This window comes from Thunnus albacares, chromosome 5 (assembly GCF_914725855.1).
Source record: "Thunnus albacares chromosome 5, fThuAlb1.1, whole genome shotgun sequence".
NCBI lineage: Eukaryota > Metazoa > Chordata > Actinopteri > Scombriformes > Scombridae > Thunnus > Thunnus albacares.
Window position 1 is genome coordinate 4072317 of NC_058110.1, and position 24316 is coordinate 4096632.

The 24316-nt window shown below is 39.2% G+C and overlaps 1 protein-coding gene across 1 annotated transcript; it reads left to right on the forward strand.

Annotated features, from left to right (window-relative positions):
- Positions 1-3240: 3240 nt before the first annotated feature.
- sdcbp2 (syndecan binding protein (syntenin) 2) lies at positions 3241-23898 on the forward strand. Its single transcript, XM_044351016.1, has 9 exons — positions 3241-3412; positions 7985-8036; positions 10150-10246; positions 13963-14063; positions 14791-14955; positions 18100-18275; positions 18885-19056; positions 20551-20642; positions 22174-23898. The coding sequence occupies exons 2-9, from the start codon at positions 7986-7988 to the stop codon at positions 22226-22228; spliced, it is 909 nt and encodes a 302-aa protein (XP_044206951.1). The 5' UTR covers positions 3241-3412; position 7985; the 3' UTR covers positions 22229-23898.
- The last annotated feature ends 418 nt before the right edge of the window (positions 23899-24316 follow it).

The following is a 24316-nucleotide window of genomic DNA, read 5'->3' on the forward strand; positions in this document are numbered from 1 at the left end:
TACTTTTTAATTCACTACACTTATCTGATTAAGTTACTTATTGTAGATTTTACACACAAAACATAATCTTATACATAAAATGTAAGATTAAAATACCCAACACCATAGCTGTATTTACTTGTTTGGGGGCCCCAGGGCAAAAATTTGTTGTTGGGACCCTATTGCAGCCCCTCTGTCATTATTCATGGGACAAGAAATGACCCTAGGTTTTCAGTGTGTATTAGTCTTTAGGTTAGCCATTAGTTTCTGAGGCACTTTGATTAAACACAACTTAGTAGGAACATAGTAGTCAGTAACACTATAATACCCGCTGTACCTACAAATTATACATATTTATTCAGTTCACAATGCAAAATTTGTATTCTATTTGTATTCTGTTTGTACCTCACAGAAACAGTTTCACCTGTATAGTCATTCCTTGTGTATATTTCTTAAGATTGTTGTGTTGTTATTTTGTGTTAGTACATTCAGAGCCACTAAACCAAACTCAAATTCCTATTATGTGTGAACACACTTGGCCAATAAAGATTATTCTGATTCTGATTCTGAATATACGCCATGTTAGCAATAAGCATTGAAATTAAGTCTTAAAACACACAGGACATCGATATACTGTACGACAGGACCACAAAGATTAGACAATAACCCAGGACTCGCCTTAGTTGGTATTGTACTTAGTGGAGCAAATTCCAAAATAAGCATTTAATCAGATTACCTACAACCAATGAACAAACATTGAACCGGGGGCTTATTGGGCCTCTGGGGCCTCTGGGGCAACAGGGCCATTGCCTACTTTGCACAGTTGGTAATCCAGCCTTACCAACACTACATTAAGTATAGTAAAAGTTAGCTCTTCTATATTTTGCTGACAATACATATGTACTTTTACTTAATTTTTAGTGAAGTATTATTACTTGCAATGTAGTATTTTTACACCAAGGTATTGCTACTTTTACTTAAGTAAAGCATCAGAGTACCTCTTCCACCACTGCTAATTAAAGCCATTTGATTTGACAAAATCTGCTGCTGACTGCCCACTAGGCTGGATTTGCAGTTACGCTCCTTGCATTTGCACTACAACAGTACAACTGTATGTCCTTGGCAAGGATTTTCTTCAAAGTCTAATAAAAAAGGGTTGGGAGGTTAACAGACAGTATCACTGTCATCACCGTTACCCTTTTAACATAAATATACCTCCTCTACCAGCAACAGAATATATTTCCTGCTCTTCTTTTTGTTTCCATTTAAGCCAGCTTCTAATTATTTCATATTATATTATATTATATATACACTATGAGTGCATGAGATTGTTGTTAATTTCACATGTTGCTTGAGATATTAAGGATTCTACACACATAACAATGTTTTTAAAAATAAATATTAGATTTCTTTCATATCAAATGGGTATATCAGTAGGGTAAATCCATGTCTATGATTGGCTATTCCTGCTCAGAGCATGCATGTGCTTTATCATGTGATCACTTGAGAGTTGCTCTTGAAAGTTACTCCCACACTTCGCTGGAAGTTGGAGTCTTGATAAATGCGTGTTATCGCTCACATTCAGCGAATAACTTTTTTATCATTAAGTTGGTTCTTTAGAGCATTCTTAACTGTCATTCTCAGAAGTTTTATAAATAGGGGCCCTGGTGTCATCAGCTTTAAATTTGGTAGCTGTGAGTCAGTACCCTTCTGTTCTGTAAGTATGGGGCCCTGATATTGTTTTTTCAGCTTTTTCAAAACTTTATGATTCCATATTATTTTTATGGTGAAGGAGTATGGGGTTTTAAGGATTATAAAGAACTACTTACAAGAGAGGATATAAGAAATAAATCAAAGTTTAGAAATGACATTTAAATTAAAGATTGCACAGACCCACATATAGTTCTTAACTGAGCACTGATATCTGGCAACTGAGGTAGGTAGATATAAAGGCATTCCTGAAGAGCAGCTTTTAGGTGTTTTTTGTGATCTTGGTGTTGTTGAAGACTGGTGAGGATAACTTTCCTGGTTGTGTGGCAGTTTAAAATACACACCATTTAACCACAAGTCACTGGCTCAAATCCCACGGGGGTCCTTTTGGAGTCGTTCAAGTTGTTGTTGCTGTCTAGCGTCCTGTGCACCATGTGGTGTTCAGCAGAATGTCTATGTTTGGATATTATTAAGAGTCTTGGTCTTCATATAGCAAGTGTAGACGTTAAAGGACACGTTCACAATTTTTCAAGTGTGTCTTAAAACAACAGTCACGTGTCCATATGAACAATGAAAGAGGTTTTCCTCACTGTAATCATTCCTCCTGTTCATACTGGCGATTAAAAGATCCCCTTCAAATGTCCTTTCAGTGTAAGTGATGGAGGCCAAAATCCAGTGTGTCCACGCATTTTGTGCAAAAATGCATTTAAAAGTTTATCTGAAGCTTATATGAGGCTTAAACAGTCTGAGTAGTCATATCAAGTGGATATCTGACACATTTACAGTCTTTTTAATATCATATTCCCTCTTCGTGTTTCCCTGTTGAGTGGTGGAAGAATAGTAATAAAAAGAGGAACTTTGGCACTAAAAAGACTGTAACGTTGAAAAATATCTACTTGATTTGACTCATTTGAATGGCTGAAGCTTCATATTAGGTTCAGATTCACTTTTAAATACATTTTTGCACAGAAGGAGGACTGTGGATTTTGTCCCCCATCACTTACATTGTAAGTGCATTATGAAGGGATCAGGTCAGTATGAACAGGAGGAATGATTACAGCAAAAAAAACCCAAAACAAAATAAAAAGCAAACAAACAAACAAAAACAACAACAACAAAACACATTGCAATGTTCATTTGGACTCCTGACTATTGTTTTAAGACAGCCTTAAAAATTGTGAACCCGTCTTTTATATCTATCAATCAACAAATGAAGAAAAAAACAACCATTTGGATTTGATTATGGGCCATACATTTTTGTGAAAGAATCCCAGGTTTTGCCCAGGCAGTTAGAAAAATACAGTAAATCACTAAATACATATTAAAGCAGCAAAGACAGCAAAACACAGAATCAAAACAAAGCATACGACACAGAATAGCATTTTGTTGAGGCACAATAAGCCAACTAGGTTGGTTGTGTCATATTGATTATCACAATGTTATGTATAGGTCTGTTTCATGGGAAAAAAATTGTCCTGGTGAGTGAAGTTCATGTGACCGATACGAGGCGTGACTTGAAACGTCAACGCTGACTTGCACGACCAGGAAGCCAGCAGTGACATCATCACTTACCAGAATTCCCCCTCAACCAGCTCATCGCCGTATCAACGACGAGCAAGCGACGAAGAGAGGAAAACAAATAAGCTGAAGAGGTCTGCGCATATCTGACGCTCCGAAAATCTTACCAGCTGTTGTAACAGATTTTCCAAACAAGGCATAAAAGGTGAGACTGTCTTTAATGTCAGCTAATCCAACAAACCGCTGTACCTTCACCAGCGTTAACACACATTCTGGTGTCGTTATAAGCTAACGTTACAGCTAGCTGCTACGATTCCTGAACAAAGACGAGGGACAGTTAAGCGACTCGGAACAGTTTTCCTTCATACATATTATACTTTGTCGTAAACTATTTGCTATTTCATCACTGTACGAGATAAGTCTGCCTGCTTAAACCAACTAACAGCTGTTGGTTAATTTTAATGACTGTAGCCTAGTGAGGCAACGTAACGTTAGCTAACATGATGGTAACACTTCACGACGTCGTAACTTAATGATAGAGACACACAGTTCCTCGCTAAAGAATATACACAAACGTTTGCCACAGTGTCAGATTAAGGGAAATGCTTCACGTCATATAATTTAAAGTAACGTCAATTAAGCCCCATAATTTTCTTTGAGCCAAAAGACAGCAGCTCACAGTGCTTATTTATTTGGTAACGTGCAAGTGTTTTATCTGTCTGCAACGTGTAAACGTATGTAATATATAGTGACCCCTGTATGCGGTACAGTAGAAAGGGTGTGGGTCAGTTCAAAGCAGTGCAGACTTCCCTGTTACAGTTGTCCGTCGTCCCTCTCCTCCTCCTCCTTCCTCCCTCCTCCTCCTCCCTCTTCCCTCTGTCTCTTTCCCAGCCATGTTAAAATAACCAGGAAAAAGCTGCCAAGAAGGCCACAGTCTTGAATCTAACCAATTCGCTCAGGCTGACTGGAGTTAGCCCTCTTTCCTTTCCACTTAAGTGTTTGCTTTGCCAACTAGTTACATAGTTTCTGGCCGAGCACAAGAGTCATGCCAAAGCCTCTCCGTGCTGTTTTCAGTAAAGGAATGCTTTTATGGGATGTTTGCCAAGCTTTTTACCCCACTGTATCTGTTTCCTGTTTGTCTTTGCATATTCAAATGTAGGATATTTCCGTGTACATTAACAAATAAAGTCATTTCTTCATTTGAACTGCAGTTGCAGAAGTGACTCAAGGATTTGGTTATGTCATTGCAAAAAGTGCCCAAACACTCATTTTTTCCAAGCTTATTCACTTACACCTCCAGCCTGTTTGAGTGAGGGAGGAATATAAAGCGAGCAAACAAACACAGCTGAAAAGTAAACACTATAAAGTATTAAAATGCCTCTCTGTGTCCACCAACACAATGATGTACTTGTCTGTGAGGACTGAGGATAACAGAATAGAGTAGTGGCTGGAGTAGCTGGGAGAGTGAGATCTGGCAGTAATGTGATTGTGGTCAGAATGATGCGCTTATTTTAGGGATTCAAGGCATTTTTCACTTACTGGTGTCAAAATGAATTTGTGACCACCACGTATCTGACCAGTATGTGTACATGACATATCAGTGTGGACTCTCATAACTGTGATGTTTTGTACTGTAAAACATTTTAAAAGGGTTATTTTGTGATGGCTTGTTTTGGCTCATTATGGATCTCAATATGGAAGAAAGTGAGTTGAAGTTTTTGACTTGAATTATTATTATTGTTATTCTGTCATTTTCCTGTTCTTTGTTTTCCTGTTCCTTATTCAGTAAGTGATGTGTTTATCATATGACTTGTAATTGTGAAAGAAAATGGGTGAGAAATCAGTCGTCACTTTTACATAAAAGTAGCACTGGATGAACTTAAATGCCATCAGTTTTCTTTTTAAGATAAGTTTTTGGTCTTTTTTAGCCTGTATTTAGCCACATTTTAAACAGTTTCTTTGTTAAGGTCGTCGTTAAATTCAGTTTTTCCTTCATTCAGTGTCAATGGGCCGCAAACTCAGTTTTTAGTGCCAACCTCATGTTACCATACTTAAAAATGAGTTCTAAAAGGCAGTGAGAAAGGAATATTGTGTTGAAAAAGAAGGAGAAACACAGAGAACGTCTGGGTCACACATTTAGTAAAAAGAACTTTAAAAAATTGTGAAATTGAGTGCACTTGGAATGGATCAGCACCCTGAGCTGAGATATCGGAGTCTTGATCAGTGCATCTCGAGCTGCAATGATTAGTCGATTAATCAATTCATCGGTTGACAGAAAATGAACCTGCAGCTATTATGATAATCAATTAACCATTTCAGTCATTTTTAAAGCAAACAATTTAAACAATTGTTAATATTCGTCATATTTGACCATAAATTAAATATCTTTTAAGGTTTTGGACTGTTGATCAGTCAAAACAAGCAAATTGAAGATGTCTCAGTGGCCTGTGAAAAATTATGAATGCCATTTTTTCACTATTTTTAAACATGTCATAGACCAAACAAATAATCAGTTAATTGGGAAAATAAACAGCAGATTAATCAATAGGCAGCTCTAAGTGCATCACTTTGTTGTTTGACAGCTGACAGTTGAGACGGAGAGAAAGCATGAAGAGCGAGGGGGAGGACATGCAACAAAGGTCCCCAGTTTGAATTGAACCAGGGATGTTGCAATTTACTTTGCATGCCAGTAGCATTTTTAACAGTAACACTACATGTGATCTGTGTGCATGAAAAGTGGCCACTACCTTATTTTTTAAAAAATACTATGGACATCAAGGCATAGGCAGAAATGTAAGCTTTTGTTTATATCAAGGCAAATGAATGAATGAATTGAAATACACAGAACCAAACATACTTGTGTTGATTACTTGTCATCACTCCACTGCATGCCTCTGCCTATCCTGTGTGCATTATAATCTCAGTCAGCTGACTGTGATCTTTCATTTCCTCTTCCTTCTTCAGTCACTTGGTTGTTTATGAGTTCTTCTGAGCATGTCTGAGTCTAGTTATGGTTAGAGACAGACCACAAGGGGGTTGGGTTGAGTCATACATTGTCATTATGGTTTACAACATTATTGGAACCTGAGAGACAGTAGACATTTTTTGTGCTTTAGCGTGTCTCCGTCTGCCCATGTTACTCATGTATGTTATCATGTTATTATGTTGTGGCATGCTGTACGTATAGGCCCAAGTGTTTATCATGTCATTATTTGAATTTATAATAAAATCAGTGTGTGGAAATGCAGCTATATTATGTAGTCGAGTGTTAGTGAAAATGAATAAGATATGAAGTTATAAAGATGTTATTTCTGCATACCCTCTGTCCTCCTCTCACCCACACTTGGTCCACTCTTGTCATCATTTACGTCAAAACAAGTTCAAAGTAAACACACACAACACACACCTTGAGTTCACCCAGCATGGAAATAAGATAAGATAAGATGATAATGTAGTGCAAGGTTGAAGTGAACTCATGACACACATCAGAATAAGTGCACCTATTATTGTTATTGTGTTCAACACATACTAACAGCGTCTATACTTGCAGTCATCCATTTCATCCAGTTGACATGATGTGGTAGTTTGTTTGAGCTTTGTTGCCGATGCTTAGTAGTGTTTTCTATGGAGAAGTGTACTACATACTTATCTTAGATTTATTCGTCACTCACTCAGTTGCTATTTATAAATGCAACTTTAGTATTGGGTAATATGATGACATACAGTATTCTGAGAGACAACAGAAATCTGTCTAGCGTCAGAGATTTTGTCATACAGATTATACCATGATGGCTGTCCCTTTAATGTTTCCAGAAGTGATAGGCCATCATCCATTGCTTTGTGTTAATACTGAAATAACAGGAGTTTTGTATCGGTGTGGTGAAGTATTATGATTTCCTGGATTAGCAAAAAAACATTTCCCATCTGTTTACCATACTCTATTATTATATCTATTTCTCAATTGAGTTCATCATGATTTTGACAAATTACTATTAAGATGAGAATTTGTATATGGTCCTCACATTTCCAAAACTTTCTTCTGACACTGAAACTCAGTAAATGTAAGACAATGATTGTAGAGCCTGGCAAACTTAGTAAGTAATCACCACAAACATGCTAAAAATAAAAGCGAGTTTCTTCCTCACCATCTTCTGTGCAAACCTATCTAGTACATTACTAACAGGGAGCTCACAGGGAGGTTTTCCATCCATTACTTTTGAAAGTTCTGCATTCTGTTGCACAGAGACAACTCATGTTGCTGTCTCATAAGCTCTCCGTCATTCTGGTTTTGTGTTCTACCCCCTGCATCCATGCACATCTTAAGATAACATCACTCACAAACCCGTCTAATCTCAAGTATTGTAGCCCAGCTTTGTGCCCAGCTTTGGCTTGCTGAATGTTCAATTTTCTTCACCAGTCACTCTTTTATTTCATCCTTCTGCCATTTCAGGCTGGGCAGGTAAGTTGTTTTGGTTCTTGAGACTGACAGAACCAAGACAACGAACTGGACGTAGCTGAAAGCTGCACTCAACAACAAAGATGGTTGTGATTGGTCAGTGGAATCGTGAGCACTAGCATCCTTTCCACATCACAGGGAGCCATTTGACTCAATATGAATATAAAGTATAGCTTAATGGATGGTAATGGATGACATTAAGGTAATATGAGGATAACCCAGCCAACCAGGAGCTTGTCTGGCTGCATTGTTATCTCTTACAGCTATGTCATCCTCCCTTACTCAAAGTCCTTCGCTCATAGCTGTTTGTTTTCTCCTTAGGATGTCTCTGTATCCATCCCTCGAGGACCTCAAGGTCGACAAGGTCATCAAGGTAAGATGAGTGTGTTTAAGTCAGCCATCTATCTGGACATAATAACCTCTGTAGTAGCATTTTATGCCATTCTCTTTTACCCGTATGCTTTATGTGCAGTAGGCTTCAAATTTCCACATCACACTCGTGTAAGTTGAATAGAGGACCAGGATTGGTTTCCTATTATATAATTATAACTATTTGTGATGTTACAAATACTTCTTGTAACACATCTCTTAGAATTGGATTTTCAATGAGCACAGAGAAATTTAACACTTTCAGCAGATGAATGTGAAAACAGTCTTCTAGTGTGAAACTCTGCACATAAACCATTCTGTACAGTGAAGCTCAAACATTCAGCTGTAGGAACAAGAAGAAAAACATATTTATATATTTACATACAGTGCTGCTTGAAAGTTTTTGAACCCTTCAGGATTTGCTCTATTTCTACATAGATATGACCTAAAACGTGATCAGATTTTAATGCAAGTCCTAAACCTAGATAGAGACATCAGTTACACAAATGAGACAAAAACCTTACACTTGTTTGTTTATTTATTGAGGAAAATGATCCAATGTTACATATTTTTGCATGGCAAAAGTATGTGAACCTCTAGGTTTATCAATTTATTTGAAGGGGAAATTAGAGTCAGGTGTTTCAATCAATGGGATGACAATCAAGTGCGAGTCTGAGAGGCCCTGCCTTATTTAAAGAAGAGAAATCTGGGTCTTCACTATCAAACTCTGAGCTTCACTACACAGGTTTGTCAAAGTTTGTCATGGCTTAAACAAAGGATATCTCTGAGGACCTTAGAAGAAGAGTTGTTGATGCTCACCAAGCTGGAAAGGGTCACAAAACCGTTTCTAAAGAGTTTGGACTCCACCAGTTGACTTTCATATGACTTTCATATAAATTGAAGACATCCAACACCATTGTTACCCTCCCCAGGAGTGGTCGAACAACAGAAATCACACCAAGAGCAGGTGTGTAATACTCCGGGGCATCTCAAGAAACCCCAGGGTATTGTCTAGGTAACTAAAGACCTCTTGTGCAGTGGCTACAGTTGATGTTCATGAGTGCACCACCAGGAGAACATTGAACATCAATGGTGTGCATGGCAGAGTTGCAAGGAAAAAAGCCACTTCTCTCCAAAAAGAAAATTGCTGCCGTCCACGGGTTGCTGAAGACCACATGGATTAGCCAGAAGGCGATTGGAACAATGTTGTGGATGGCTGAGACCAAAATCAAACTTTTTGGCTTGAATGAGAAGTGTTTGGTGATGAGCAAATACTGCATTCCAGCATAAGAAACTTAACCCATCTGTGAAACATGGTGGTGGTAGTATCATGGTTTGGGCTGCTTTGCTGCCTCTGAACCAGGGCAGCTTGCAGTCATTGAAGGAGCTATGAGTTTTGAGTTGTACCAGCACATTCTATAGGAAAATGTCAAGGTATCCATCTGTGAACTGTAGCTCAACAGGAAGTGGGTCATGCAGAAGGACAACAACCCTAAACACACAAGTCATTCTACCAAAGAATGGTTAGAACAGAAGAAAGATAATGTTTTGGAATGGCCAAGTCAAAGTCCTGACCTTAATCTTATAGAAATGCTGTGGAAGGACCTGAAGCAGGCAGTTCATGCAAAGAAGCCCACCAACATCCCTGAGTTGAGACTGTTCTCCAAGCTGATATGCAGGACTGATAAACAGTTACCGGAAATGTTTGGTTGAAGTTATCGCAAAAGGGGGTCACACCAGTTACGCAAGGGTTCACATACTTTTGCCTCATACAAATAAATAAGATTGGATAATTTTCCTCAATAAATAAATGAAAAGGTTTATTTTTTTGTCTCATTTGTTTAATTGGGTCCACTTTATCTAGTTTTAGGACTTGTGTAAACATCTGATTACATTTTAGGTCATTTATGCAGAAATGCAGAAAATTCTAAAGGGTTCACAAACTTTCAAGCACTGTATTTTTGAGTGGAGGAGGATTGTAACAGCCTTACTGTCATTGTTTTTCCTTTCTTTCTATATTGTACTGATGACAATATCCATCCAGTATTTGCTATTTTAAGTTAGTTGTTCAAGTGGCTACTCTTCCAGTTGACTGTGTGCGTCTGATTGCTTCTCAGGCCCAGGCCCAGTTCGCCCAGACTACCACCCCCATGCCAGCCATCACTGAGGGAACCTACCAGCCTCAGCTTGCCACTGCTGGGATGCCAGGATCAAGTGAGTCTCATATATATATGTGTTATATTTTGTATGGTGTGTTCTGTGTGTGTTTTTTTTTTTTTTGCTTTCTACTGTTTGTTGTTGTGCTGTTGTATGTTTTGATTGTGGGGGACTACAGATGCAAGTTAGCTTCAAGCTAACTCCTGTGTCTGCTCTCATTCTCTTTACCTGTTGGTTTCACTGCAGTTATTTGTGGAAGAGGAACAGTTCTGTAGTATTGGAGATGGATAAAGAGGAGTAGAGTGAGAGGACTATGATGGGAGGAGGGGTTATGCGGTCTTTGTACAATAAGGAGAGTAACTGGGCCCCCCACACCGACTATGATTTCTCTCTTTGTTTGTGACTCTCTATGGCTTTCTCTATAATTTTATTTCTGCTCAAGGGTTTATGTTTTTCTGAGTTTCTGTGAAAGTAGGCTTAAGCTCTGCTGTAAGACTCAGATGGAAAAGATAAAGAAAAGGAGGCACCCATAAAAGATTAAAAGCAGGCAGAAGATGGACAGGGGGCCGTTTAGAGTTTAGAGAACACAACTTTTCTGCTTATTTTCACTCACTTCTCCCCCTTTTACCATTCTCTCACTCATTCAGTTTCTCTTTTCTTTATTTGGATGCAAAGTCCTGTGGGCTTTCGGTCTTTTGTTTTTACCTCAGCAGAGCTAGCTGTGAGTCACCATGGAGACTGGCTCTGGCAGTTGTGCTGGGACGAGGCGTGATAGGAGAAAGAGAGAGGAGGAGGAGTTGGTTTGAAAAGGAGGGAGGAAGGAGAGACCCAGGGGTGTAGTGGGTGATTGAACTACAGGAGAGACGGGAGGAGTTTCTTGTCCTGGTGTGGAGAAGGGAAACGGAGAGGGACGTGAAAGGGGACGGCCTGATTGACACCAGCACTGAACTACAGCCTAGGCAGACACGCTAACGCTGTAAACTTCACTTATTCTGCTGCCTTCAGATTGCCTCAACAACATGACCTTTCTTCTTTCTGTAAAGGAAAAACACCAAGAATGAGAAGGAGATAATAGAACTTGACAGCCTGCATGTGTGTTTTGTTTTCAAAGATGCATTAGATTCTGCATTACCTTAAAGCATCAATACAACAAATTTACCTGGTAAAAAACAGATGCATTATTAGCCAGGTCCTTGTTTGGTGACCGACTTCAATGGCCATCTCCCAGATACTGTTACTCATCAAAGAGTTCTGATAAGAAGGTCAGGATAAACCACAAAAACCAAGTCAACACCAGTTTGTTTTTCTTTCTTTTTTTTGGATTAGCTTATGTGGGCAGTTGTGGAGTGTGTGGGAGAGGAGAAAGAAGGAGACTGTGATAAAGCAGGAGAGCACAAAAACATAAATGAGGAAGCAGGAGAGCACAAAATGAGGAAGAAGAGAGGGCAGGCCAGCTATTATGACTAGGCAAATTCAGTTTTCTGAAATTATGAAACGCATTTTAATGGGTGTAGGAGTCTGGGATGAATCATGGTCTGCATTGTTCCTTCATTTCCACTTTTTATGTTTGGCCATCAATTTGTGGATGTGTTCATCTCTCTTTCTTTTCTGTGCCATGACTAGAGCTGTCCCCTGTAGCTGTGTAGTCGGTGTTTTGGGTGGAGTACATAGTTGAAGTGGCTGACTGAAACAATGTTGACCTTAGACTTGACTCCACCTGGTACCACCAGAGCACTGTGGTGGCACAATCACTGTTGTTGAAACAAAGACAATCACTGAACATTAGCAGTATATTGATAGAAGTATTGACTTAGATTCAAATCACTGAGCTTCTCTCTGCCACTACATGTAGAAATTGCTGGTTGATATAAGTTTTGTATGTTGTGTGTTCCATCACCAACTATGGTCAACATAAGTCAATAGTCTTGTTTCTTGACTGATTCACATAGCCCATTATCTATCAATCAATCAATCAATTTTTATTTATATAGCATAACTACTACTACAGCATAACTAAGGGCTGATCCATTGCGAGCCTGGCTGGCCCTAGGCTCTTCAAGATATGATGGTGCCTGACCATTAAGGGCTTTATAAGTTAGGAGAAGGATTTTAAATTCTACAGGAAGTTTTAAAATTTTACAGGAAGCCAATGTAGCAAAGCTAAAATGGGAGAAATATGATCTCTTTTTCTAGTTTTTGTTAGTACAAGTGCAGCTGCATTCTGGACCAGCTGGAGAGTCTTTTAATACTTGTTAGGGCAGCCTGATAATATAAATTTAAACTTTTGGAAATTCCCTAGTCTCTGAGGGGCCATGTTATATATAAGTGGTGTCAACAGTGTCGTCATAGCTGCGTGCAGTAAGGCAGTTGTTCATATTGGTGTATTTCTCTACACTGAGCTTAAATTAAATGATTGCACATAAATTAGGTAAACAAATATTAACGTTAAGTTTTGGTGCAAGCCTGTCAGGTGCCAGTCTTTGTTGGTTTGTACATTTGTTTCTTTCAGGATGGTCAGGAGGTATTTTTACATTGCTGTATTTATACTTTTACTTAAACAAAGGATCTGAATACTTCTTCCACCACTGACTAACAGTATGATTTGGTATCATCAACCTGCCGGTACATGCAGATGCAAGGTGATCCTGTGTAGACAGGAAGTGCCTTTCCCACATGTTGAAGCTTTGCCCCAGCTAAACCATACAGAATACTGTCATCCCCTTTGGCACTACACATGGAGGCTCCCAAGTGCTTTCCAAGCACATGAGAACAATGTAAGCGGGCAGTAAGTTCTAAATAACTGGCTAGGATGCATATTTATGTGTGCCACTGAGTGACTATACTTATTTCCCTACCTCTGTCTGACTTTCTTTTACCCTCGCCAGGATAAATTTAGTAATCAGTGCTCTGCTGCAAGGGCAATGGCCGCCTCTTGTTGCCAGAAAAGTGATGCAGTCATGCTGACAGGCAGGAAGAGGGACAGACAGGTAGAAACTGTCCAAAGAGTGAAGTAGACAGGAGATGCTAAAACAAGAAGTCCAAGCCTAACCCTAAACCCTATCTTACGTCTGTAATGGTGTGTTAAAATTCAAAGGAAAAGTTTGGTTAATAGCCTGGGACTTAAGTATTACTTCCCCAGCTTTTGAGTTTAGGAAAAGATGAGAGAGGCCTCGTGACTCATAACCTACAAGCAGATCTCAGATACAATCACAGATATCACCGATTTGCATAAAACTTTGTGTGTATATTTGTATAGATCAGGTCAAAGAGGAAGAGAAGGATTGGACACACAAACCATTTGAATATAGTGGCCTGAATACTGATGCCAGGAAAGTTTTACCGCATTGCAACACAGACTGCTCATTATCAGCATTCTTCCAGTGGAGGGCTCCATGTAGCTCAAGCATGACCCTGTTGTGATGGACAGCATGAAAGTGAAGGAAAGAGTGAGATGAGCTACTAAGGTGCAGCTGACATTACAGTGTTTTGAAGTTTGTACACCTGTGAGAACATTTTATAAGTCTGTGTTGCAAACGTAGTATTACCATATTCATTAATCCCTTATGTAACCTTTAGCCGTAACTGTTTTTCCCTTTTCTTCCATGTTCTCTCTCTCTCCTACCAACCACCTGTCTCTCACACCCGACCTCTCCCACCTGCTCACCCACCCTCCATCTGCTCCCCTCAATTCTCAACCTCAATTCTTTCTTTGGTTTTCCTTTTTCCACCCACCCTCCTCCTTTCTCCCTCCACCCATCTCTCCATTCTCCCAGGCCTGTACCCAAATCTGGAGGAACTGGGAGAGTACATGGGCCTGAGCCTCAACAGCGATGAAGTTCAGAGGAACCTGGCCCTGTTGCCTGTGGCTGACAATGTAAGTGTTTGTGTTTGTTGTTTGGATGTATCATTAACATCTTATTCCATCATTGTTTTATGTGTGAATTTGTTTTTGCTTTGGTTGAAAAAATAATGATTAAGAAATGCTATGACCTCAATTAAAAGCGCCAGCCTCCTTTAAATACAACCTGTTTTTAGTAAATGAAAGCAGCCATTCGCTGTAGATATATCAGAGCACAACAGTGCGCTGTTCCTGGAGATCCACATTACTGAATGACTCACCGCAGGCCTGGAGCAGTGTGTGGGAGGGTGCGATCTCATCACTCCCCTCTGTGTGTGTGTGTGTGTGTGTGTGTGTGTGTGTGTGTGTGAGAGAGAGTGTGAGAGTGAGTGAGTGTACATGCGGCTCCTGCAGATGTCAAGGCTCTAACAGTGCCCTAGCTCGTCAGCTGACTTTTAACCATCTGTGTTCTCTGCCATTTGCTAATATCGTCACCTCTACCATTATTCTTTAGATGTATTAATTTCTTTGTATTTACTGCAAAGCATATTAATAATGATGTTTTTAATGGCATCCCTGATTTCATTCACTGGTGGAGAAGATGAAACCCTCCCACATACTGTCCCTCGATTTGATGCAGCGTTCCTTTTTATCGCTAGCTGAATTTTAATGTAACATTCCTCTTTAATCCTTTTCTTCCTCTCACCTCGTTCTTTCTCAACCCACCTCTTCCACTTTTCCGGATTCCTCTTCCCCTCCTCAGCAAGTGGCAGTGCCCTCCCTCTCAGGTGTCGGGGGGATGGTGCGGCCGGTGACAGGGGCAGATGTTGGCATCAGGAGGGCAGAGATCCGACCAGGGCTGCGGGAGATTATTCTCTGCAAGGACCAGGACGGGAAGGTCGGACTCCGGCTCAGGTCCATCGACAACGTGAGTCAGCATCACAAAGTCATTGACAGGCACCTGTTCTTGCATTAATTATTTAGGCCAGACTGACTGTCACTAACACCCTTTTGACACTATACTGATGACTGAGGAAATATACACCCCCTGCCTCCACTTGATATTGAGATCTGGGTCAAACTCTGCTTCGCTTGTTGTAAACATTCAGTGTTTAACCTGTTTTGCTCAGTGTTTCCACTCTAGACTCTGGTGTCCTGGCGTCCCAGGGATGGTAAAAAATGTGTTTGGGATGAACAGATTAACATCCGGGACACTTAGCAAAACTTTCACTTAGCAAATAACAAACTAAACTGAACGCTAACTACAACGGAGCACGTTTTCTCATGCTGTTACTATGGTTACTAGTGATGCCCGGATTGCATTTATATCCACAGGCATCCTCGGATTGGGCGGGTTGGGTGTCATAAAGATTAACATTCTGATTAATAGTGTAATAGGTCGCAGGTGTTTAAATAATGCATCATTAAAGAGGAAAATATTAATTACATTCTCAAAAATATGAACATAGCAGAGCAGAGCTGCAGTCAGCTGCTGTAGCAGACCGCTTCGTTTTTCATCAGCCACAAATTACTGACCCACAACTAAGCAAACTAACAACAGGCACTAATTACACTTATTTCTACAATTATATAAGAGAGATTGTTGGAGAAATTGGTGCACTCAGCATGCTACAATCTTTTCAGACAGCATGGGTTATCAGGAGCAGAAATGGGACCACAGCAGACACTATACATAGTACATAAATATGAAGGCACAGTTCACCACGGAAACATTTACAATTATCTCTAATCTCTAATCTTTAAAGTAAATTGTTGAAAAAAACACTCTGCTTTATTTTCACCCTTTTTCTAACTGGGAATGTCTCAAATCTGTTTTCTTTAGTAAAACTATTCATATCACACAGTGAAAATACTGTAAAATCCTGCATTCAAAGTTTTACTTAAAAGTGAAGAGAGGTATTGTCAGCACAATGTACTTAATGTACTTGCTTTTAATTCTAACCATTTTATATAATGCTGACTAGTTAAATAAATAATAGTGAATCATTTTTTGTTTGACATTCATCTGTCAGGTAAATGCAGTGGTACAATGTTTTCCTCTGAAGTAGAAGTTGGTGCATATTTTTGAAGTGCTTTGGGGGTTTTTGTAAGTCATTTCGGCGTATAATGTGTTAGAAAAGCAACATAATTCAATATTTTTCATATCTAAATATAGTAATAAATCTATAGTTGTTAGGGGCCCTTTTAGTTGGGGCCCCAGGCAGTTGCCTACCTTGCCTAATGGTAAAGTCTGCCCCTGTACATCAATACAACACACACACAATAACGTAGTGGCTTTAGGAAGACCTCAGTACAGAGACCGAAACGACTGAGACTGAGGCACAGAATTTTTCCCAAATTCAGTGTTCTCCTATTTATTTTTTTCTTTTCTTTTTCTTTTTCTTTTTCTTTTTCTTTTTCTTTTTCTTTTTCTTTTCTTTATTTTTTTTATTTTTTTTATTTTTACAGCCTTTCAGTTTTGTTTTAAACCTATTTATTTGAATGGAGCAAAATAAATATAATGATTTATTTCCTCAACATTTTAATGGTGTTTTTATTACGCCAACTAACAACTATAGATGATAATAACAAAATAAAGAAACAACATTTTGATTTTTGGGGTGGTTAAAATTGTTTTCAGGACGGTTCTGGGACGGTGGTGAAAACGTTCACGTCACATTCATCTGGTGAAGGAACAAAGTTTCTCACTGAGAAAATCACAGAAAATCTGAGTTTAAGGTCTGGACTTACAAGCATGATTTGTGATATCACAACTAGTTTGAAGCCAATCGTGGTCCAGTACGGAACTGACAAGTGTGATGTGGAAACTTGAAGCCTCCAGTGCACACACACCGAGGATAGACTTCACACTGGAATAGAGGAGTAGGAGACATAAAAAAAAAATGCATATTCATAGATTCTGGATTTGTCAATGAGGGAATTAATAGATATAATTTAAGAATTTTTAACATGCAAGTTAAAATGTGCCACTATGTGTTATTGACACATAATTTCTTAAGAGTACTCCACCGATTAAGCATTGCACTCCTACTGTATGACATTGTAGGACTCATAATGGACATGGACAATGAAAAAACAGATCAAAATCATCTTTTTTATTCCATGCACTGAGCTGAGTAACACTGATCAACAACGGTGATCAAAGTTGATGCTGATGCTACTCCAGCAGCTAAAAGTTCCTCATTGATAAGATGGAAGTTGTTCTCTTTGTTAAACATGAAATGAAATCTTAACATTGCTTAGTCCATGCAGTGTTTCAAAACGAATACCTGACACAAAGTGCAGAAAATGTACTTTAGAAAAACAATAGACAGTCAGTTTTTGGTATTGTTAGTGAACTGTGAATGTCGCATTAAAAGGCATGTAAGCACAAGCATGAAGTGATGAGTAACAGTAATAACTTAATTATAGTTAGAGAATAGTATTTAATGTGGATCAGTCACTCCCAGCAGATACGCAGTTCTGTTATTTGGTAGTATAGGGGGAATATCAGATTGGTGCATCCCTAATTTGTAGGATACATATGCATTGCATATGCATTAACGCCATAAGAAAAGCAAGAATACAAACAAAAAAAAGTGAGTGAATGATCTCTTTTGATACTTGGCCAGCTCAAGAGTGCTAATAGGCTCCTGAACATAGAAGATTTTAGTGTGTTGGTGATGGATGTGCTGCTACCGGCTAACATAACATCCAGTAAACATGCTCCATTTTGATTTGTAAGTATTCATTTCTAGGGTGTTGAATCCTCAAAATAGACCATAACGATTTGAATTACAGACATCATTCCAATCAAACAATTCATTACATTACACTGACAACAAGTAAAACCCTGTAATTCTTTTTAAAGAATTGTTCAGACATGAGCCTTCTGTTGTGTCTTTCCTTTCATGATTTCATTTTTTCAAATCATCTAGCAATGTCTTTCATCCTTTTAAAGATGTTTTATCTCTTCTTTCCTTGCTGTATCCTCACTTTATCTCCCTTGAGTTGCTCCTTTGTTTTCTCTCCAGTATCATCTTTTGAGTGTCTTCTCTCTTTCCTCTCTCAGGGAGTGTTTGTCCAGCTGGTGCAGGCTAACTCCCCTGCGGCCCTGGCCGGGCTGCGCTTTGGGGACCAGGTCCTTCAGATCAACGGGCAGAACTGTGCCGGCTGGAGCATAGACAAGGCCCACAAGGCCCTGAAGACTGCGGCTGAGACCCGCATTGAGCTGGTGGTCAGGGACAGGTGAGGAGCATTTCATATACAGAGGACATAGGGTTGCAGCAGGGTGTCCTTATATTTTCTCAAGACTTGTTGATATTCTGAGGTCTGGTACTGTTCCACATCTCTGTTTTACATGACATGGAGCAACTTTACCTCAGAAACTATGCAGCATTCATTTGTTCAATGTGCTTGAAGTTTTATTGTATTTCATTTGCATAAAAGCTTTGTGTTTAAATGTATTTATAGATCTCTGTAACCTTTAAACAACTGAGATTTTCTCCTGTTTCTAAACAGTTTCATAGCATCTCATTAGGAACTGGAATGAACACAGGAGAACAACCAAGTTGTTGTTTTTTTAATGTTTGGCTCCCTCTGCTGGCTGATCTGTCAGTTGTATTTCATTGCTGTCCTTGTAGTTTTGTTTTGATTATCATTAAGGGAGTTTCTTTTTGTCTCGCCTTCTCCCATCTGTTCCTGACTTTTTCCCCTTTTGTTTTCCTGATCACAGTTATAACAATCATTTATCATAATTAGTTTACAGGCATGTTGGTATGTTGTCATTTGAAGAAAGAATCTCAGGATCAGGCTGTCTCTAACAAAACTTTTCTCTCTGCCTGTGTCGGTCTCTAGGCCATTCCAGCGCACCGTCACCATGCACAAAGACAGCTCAGGTCATGTGGGCTTTATCTACAAATCTGGTAAAATCACCTCGCTGGTCAAGGATGGCTCTGCTGCCCGCAATGGTGTGCTGACTGACCATTACATCTGTGAAATCAACGGACAAAATGTTATTGGACTCAAGGTCAGGCACTTGTTTCTGTATATGAGTATTTTCATCAAATGGTTTGTGATGGATATCAATTCTTTAAGTGGTTTTGTGGAGGTAATGTGTGTAAGATAATCTTCATTGTGTCAGTCAAACATGAACTAAAGAATCATCTGTTGACTGTTTGATGGTTATTTATTTGTGCTGTAAAACGTGACTGCCGTGAAACAATCAGAATATAACGTTTTATTTCTCTCGTCGTTCTCAGCCGCTTTGTTCTCACTACCGCTCGCTCTCCTTGCTCAACCACCGCCACTCACTCTCTCTCTCTCTCTGTCGCCGGCGCACAGCTGGCTGGCGCTCTCTCTCTCTTTTTTGGCTGCAGAAAAAACAGCTTTGTTCTCTTGGAAACAAGGTCAGAGTTGGGCCATCAAGACATTTTGACGCGCCTCGTAACGCTTTTAGCGCGTGTTTGGCTTTAAAAACAATAGGTGTACTTCAAAACGCGCGTGTCAGATGCTTTCAGTGTATTTGGGCCTTAATGCACGATTATGCTTTGTTTATTACAGCGAAAGAGCTTTGGAAAGCCTTCAGTTGGTTGTAATTATTTAAATGCAGTTGTTGCTGTGACAGGTGGAACAGTAACTACTAAGTACATTTACTCAAGTACCGTATTGAAATACAATTTTAAGGTACTTGTACTTTACTTGAGTATTTCCATTTGATGTTAATTTATACTTGGACTCCACTACATTTCATTACTCTTTGAGTTGTTTGCAGTTCCACCAAAGAGACATTTCCCCTCACATGGTTTCAAATATATAACTGTTTATGGTCCAAAGAGGTAAAACTCTCCAATATTTCTCAAAAACACAAAATTAAAGAAAAGTTCTGGAAAAATGAATCCAAATTAAATTTAATGTAGCAGAACTATGTTTTTTCTTCCTTCCTACCCAATATATAATCCCAACACCCCAAGATGTATTTTATAACCCTCACTAAGCTGTTCAAACTAGCTCCACCTTTAGCAGCTATCGCAAAAAAAAGCTGCATATGCATCAACTTATCAGTATCAATAATGTACTTTGTTAAATGTATTTAATATATCAGTCACAGCCTGATTTTCTGCAAAACGAGTACTATAACTGGCCAGGGCGATAATTGGTGGACCCCCAGTTTTGTGTATCACCAGTAAACGACTACAAGTCTGAAGGATTTGATGCAGTGAAGGTTGTTTTTCATTTTACTGTCTTGACTGAGGAGTTATTTGTTATAGTATTGTCTCTTTAGACACCAGTCTGTGACACCATTTTATGGATTTGCCGTTTGGAAAATGGAAACATTTTTGATATTTGTGTCACAGATGCCCCATACCTAGCTTTTGTTTCCAATGATGCATCCAAACACTGGAGAAAAACTGTGTGTATGTGTACAAGTGAATGTGCTTCACAAAACAAGAATCTAATGTGATCTTTTTTTAATAATTACCTGAGATCCTTACATGTCACTGTGCCTGTGTGAAAATTTCAGGATTCTCAGATCAAGGATATTCTGTCCACGTCCCCGACCGCCATGACCATCACCATCATGCCCAAGTTCATCTATGAACACATGATTAAACGGTAAGACTGCCATTATCTCGGCCATGAACTTTAAGGACTCATTTTGTCCCTCGACATCAGTGATCCAGTTACAATTCAATTCAGCCTTCAGTCAGCTCAGAGCCTCACCTTCATTTAGATCCATACACTGAAAAACTGATACAGAATCAGAAAGTCTAAATCTATCTCTTTCATGAATAGATAATGAATGGAATAGAGCCTTTATTCAACAACAGATTAATGGACCTTTTCCACTGCAAACATAACATTAGTTACACTAATCACACTGATCACACTACATACACACCTGCTGCAGGTGTGTATGTAGGACAACAGGACTGTGGTGACTCCAGGTGGCTAGCTGGCTCTGGCTATCTCGTATTGAATTGAACAGTCATGTTGCTGAGTATGTACAAGAGGGACAAACTGAAAATGACTCTGCACACTGATCTGTGCTCTCAGTTTGTGTTTGTTGACAAGGCACCATCTCTGATTATGAGAGTTGAAGGTCTGGGAGCCAACTAAACAGTTTCCACATTCTACATCTCTACCTGCTGGGCAGCTGCTAGCAGCAGTCTGTAGATATCAGACTGATGTCTTTGAAGCAACACAAACAGCAGCAGGTCAATTAATGAGCGGATATTCTGCTCTGTCTGTGCTGAAAGTGATTATTAAACTGGATGCCCATGATCTTCTTAGTTGAAGCACCTGGTTTTGACAGTCAGTAGCTGTGTGAGATAACAAGTATTTTATGCAGAATGATGACAGACTTGCAGGTGGTGCAGCTCTTTTATTATTCTTGCTTAACTGTCTAAAAATATGATGTTTCAATCTTGAGAAAATCGTGAGTCGACCCCCAGGCTTGAAAAAAATCCTGATTTTGTTTTTGGTCTATATTGACCAGACCTATTTACAGGCGTTGGAGAGTTCTACTGCATATGTGGAAAAAAGTACCATAAAGTCTTTTGTGTCTCCAGAGGGAGCTCTGTGAAATCTGGTTTAAAAAAAAAAAAGGGATGACACTTGTGTCAGTGTCAGAAGACTACAAGTTTGAAAATGAAACAAATCTGGGGGGGTGTGGAGTAAGAGGGCAGTGAGGTTACCAGACCTCTGTAGCTCGCTCCTCATCTCTGCTGGAGGCTAGCAGTTCCAAGCTACATGAGCCACTACTAGCATAACACACTTGAATCTCCAACCGATTTGTTGGCAGTTGAGCTGCTTGTGGGAAACGTAGGTGCCAGGATGAATGTGTGGAATAGATATGATATCTCTGGTTCTACACAATAGCAGGGTCCATGAACTGAAACATCTAAATTACATTAATAACATTAATTTCACCTGTTTAACAAGACAAAATGTCTGGGCCCGACTGTCTGATGAGGAAGGGACATCACACCACTTTTAAATGGCCCTTTTCAATTAAATACTGTATGCAGCAAATGTAAATTGGGTTACTAGACTCAAGCAACCTTTAATCAACCTTGTCTGAAGAGCATCGTCCCGTTCACTGACAAGCTGGGTATGACTTTTTTTTTTTTTTTCTTCCCTCCAGGATGTCCACCGGTCTTCTGCGGTCAGCCATGGATCACTCTGTCCCAGAGGTGTGAAGACCAGAAGAAAGAAGAGTGTAAACTGTCAGGATGTCTACAATATACAGAGATATCTCTCTTTCTCTCTTTTTCTTTGTCTATCTGTCTGTTTCTGTCTCTCTTTCCCTTTTTCTTTCTGTCTTCATATCAAACCACCTCCTGCATCACAATCATCATCGTAGTCATTACTCATCATAACCTTGAGATGCCTTTTTTTTCAATTTTTCAATTATGTTGTTCAGTATATTTCCTTTTCTACATTTTCCTCATCTCTGTTGACATGTCTAATACTTTTTATGCTAACCTTGTAGTCTATGTATTACATGTTTTTTTTTTTGTTTGTTTTTTTGGGGGTTTTTTTCTTGTTTTGTATTTGAGATCAAGGACAGTACAAAATGTTTTTTTTAAGCCATGCACACTATCATGAGTCCAGAGCTTCCTCCTCATCGTGGAGATGAATCATTGGCAAGTGACGTTTCACCTTGTCAAAATGCTGTAAAAGCCAACGTTCAGCCATTGGAGCCCTACCATGTAGATTACGGCTGCACTCTCAATCCCTGCACTTGGCCTCTAATATGCATACGTAAATAATCTCAGTTGAATTAACACCATACGTGAAATTGTTGGCTGATTTTACTCTAGATTCTACTTTTACATGGCCAGTAAAACTAAAAGGTTTTAGCAGTGAGTTGTTTTTAGTTTATTGGTGAACAGATTTTGACATCGAGATTAGTTTTTTTGTGAATACACATAAACATTCATGGTCCCCAGAACATAATTCAATGCTCCTAAACATTGTGAGAGTTAGAAACGTAGCAGCTTCCACCTTCTCCGAGAGATGGCAATGTCTCATTGTACCACATTCCCTGTGTGTGCAGGCAAAAGTCGTGATAGGACTCTGATGTGTTGTGTTTGAAGGTACTGGGAGCAATGTGTGCACATTACAGGGGAGAGTGTAGGGAAGGGGGCAGCAGTGGATGTTTGTTGTCCTATGCAGCTGGGACTCGACCCTGTTCACAAACACTATAAGAGCTATGAGACAGTGAAAGGCACAAGTAAGCAATATCATAGTGTGTTATGTGATTCAACATGAGGAGGTCAGTTGTAATTTTGGAGGGAATTGTTGGTATCTGTTTGGACAGGGTCTGTGCTGGGCGGACCCACTAAGTGCACTTTCCACTACCTTTTTAAAGAGGTTGTCTATCCTGCATCCATTTCAACAGTTGTGCTTTCTTTTATTATTGTGTTTGTGGTGCCTCATGTTAATGAGAGAACTCTTCTATATGTTGTACATTAAATACAGGAAAGCTGCTTAAATTTGATGCTGAAAATCATCTGCTCAAATTGAAGCCATTTAATTCCACATCATGGGTTTAGCCAATGACCTTGCTCTCCTCTGCTAAGCGTGTCGGAGGACCTCCCTCTGTAATATTCCTTCCTTGACTGATGAGCACAGTAAGACTGAGCTGCGCTCACAGTTGTGAATTTCTACTTGTTATATAAAGTTCCTCCTTTTAATGCTGTTCATGTTTGAATGCATGTATTCCTTTAAATTTCTAGGTATGCAAACTGATAAACATCATTCTCATTCTGTAAAAAAAAAAATGCTAGAAAAATCTAAAGGTTTATATACGAATGTAACCAAGATAATATTGTAAAACAAATAAACAGTCTTTCTGTTCACATTAGCTCGGCAGTATTTGTCTTCATACTATAACATATTTTGTTCTTTAGGGTCAGTGTGGTTTGGGGGAGGGGGTGCAACAAGAAATTCCAAAAACGCTGTCACATGCAAAAAAACATCCAGATACAAGATTCAGACAAACACACAGATGGAGACAACAGAAAGGTTTCCTCCATGCTGTTTAATATAGGGGCTTTTGGTCTTTCTTTATACAGTATGGTGGGAGTGTGAATGGAGAAGTAGCCTACTGATGTCTTTTGCTGCACACACTACTATTGCCATTAAAATAGTTCATTTACATTACGCTATCTGTAGATATTAATGATGTCAGATGAATTCCTATACAAGGCATTTGAATGTCCTCATTGGAAGGATGTTAAAGGACTATAATCTTTGTATACACTATCATTACAATGGCTATG

Bases quoted from the DNA above. Each gene is read 5' to 3' on its own strand.
- sdcbp2 (XM_044351016.1), top strand. From the start codon at position 7,986: ATGTCTCTGTATCCATCCCTCGAGGACCTCAAGGTCGACAAGGTCATC. The intron at 14,956-18,099 runs GTGAGTCAGCAT...TTCCTCTCTCAG, and splicing joins GGCTCAGGTCCATCGACAAC to GGAGTGTTTGTCCAGCTGGT. The intron at 18,276-18,884 runs GTGAGGAGCATT...GTCGGTCTCTAG, and splicing joins GAGCTGGTGGTCAGGGACAG to GCCATTCCAGCGCACCGTCA.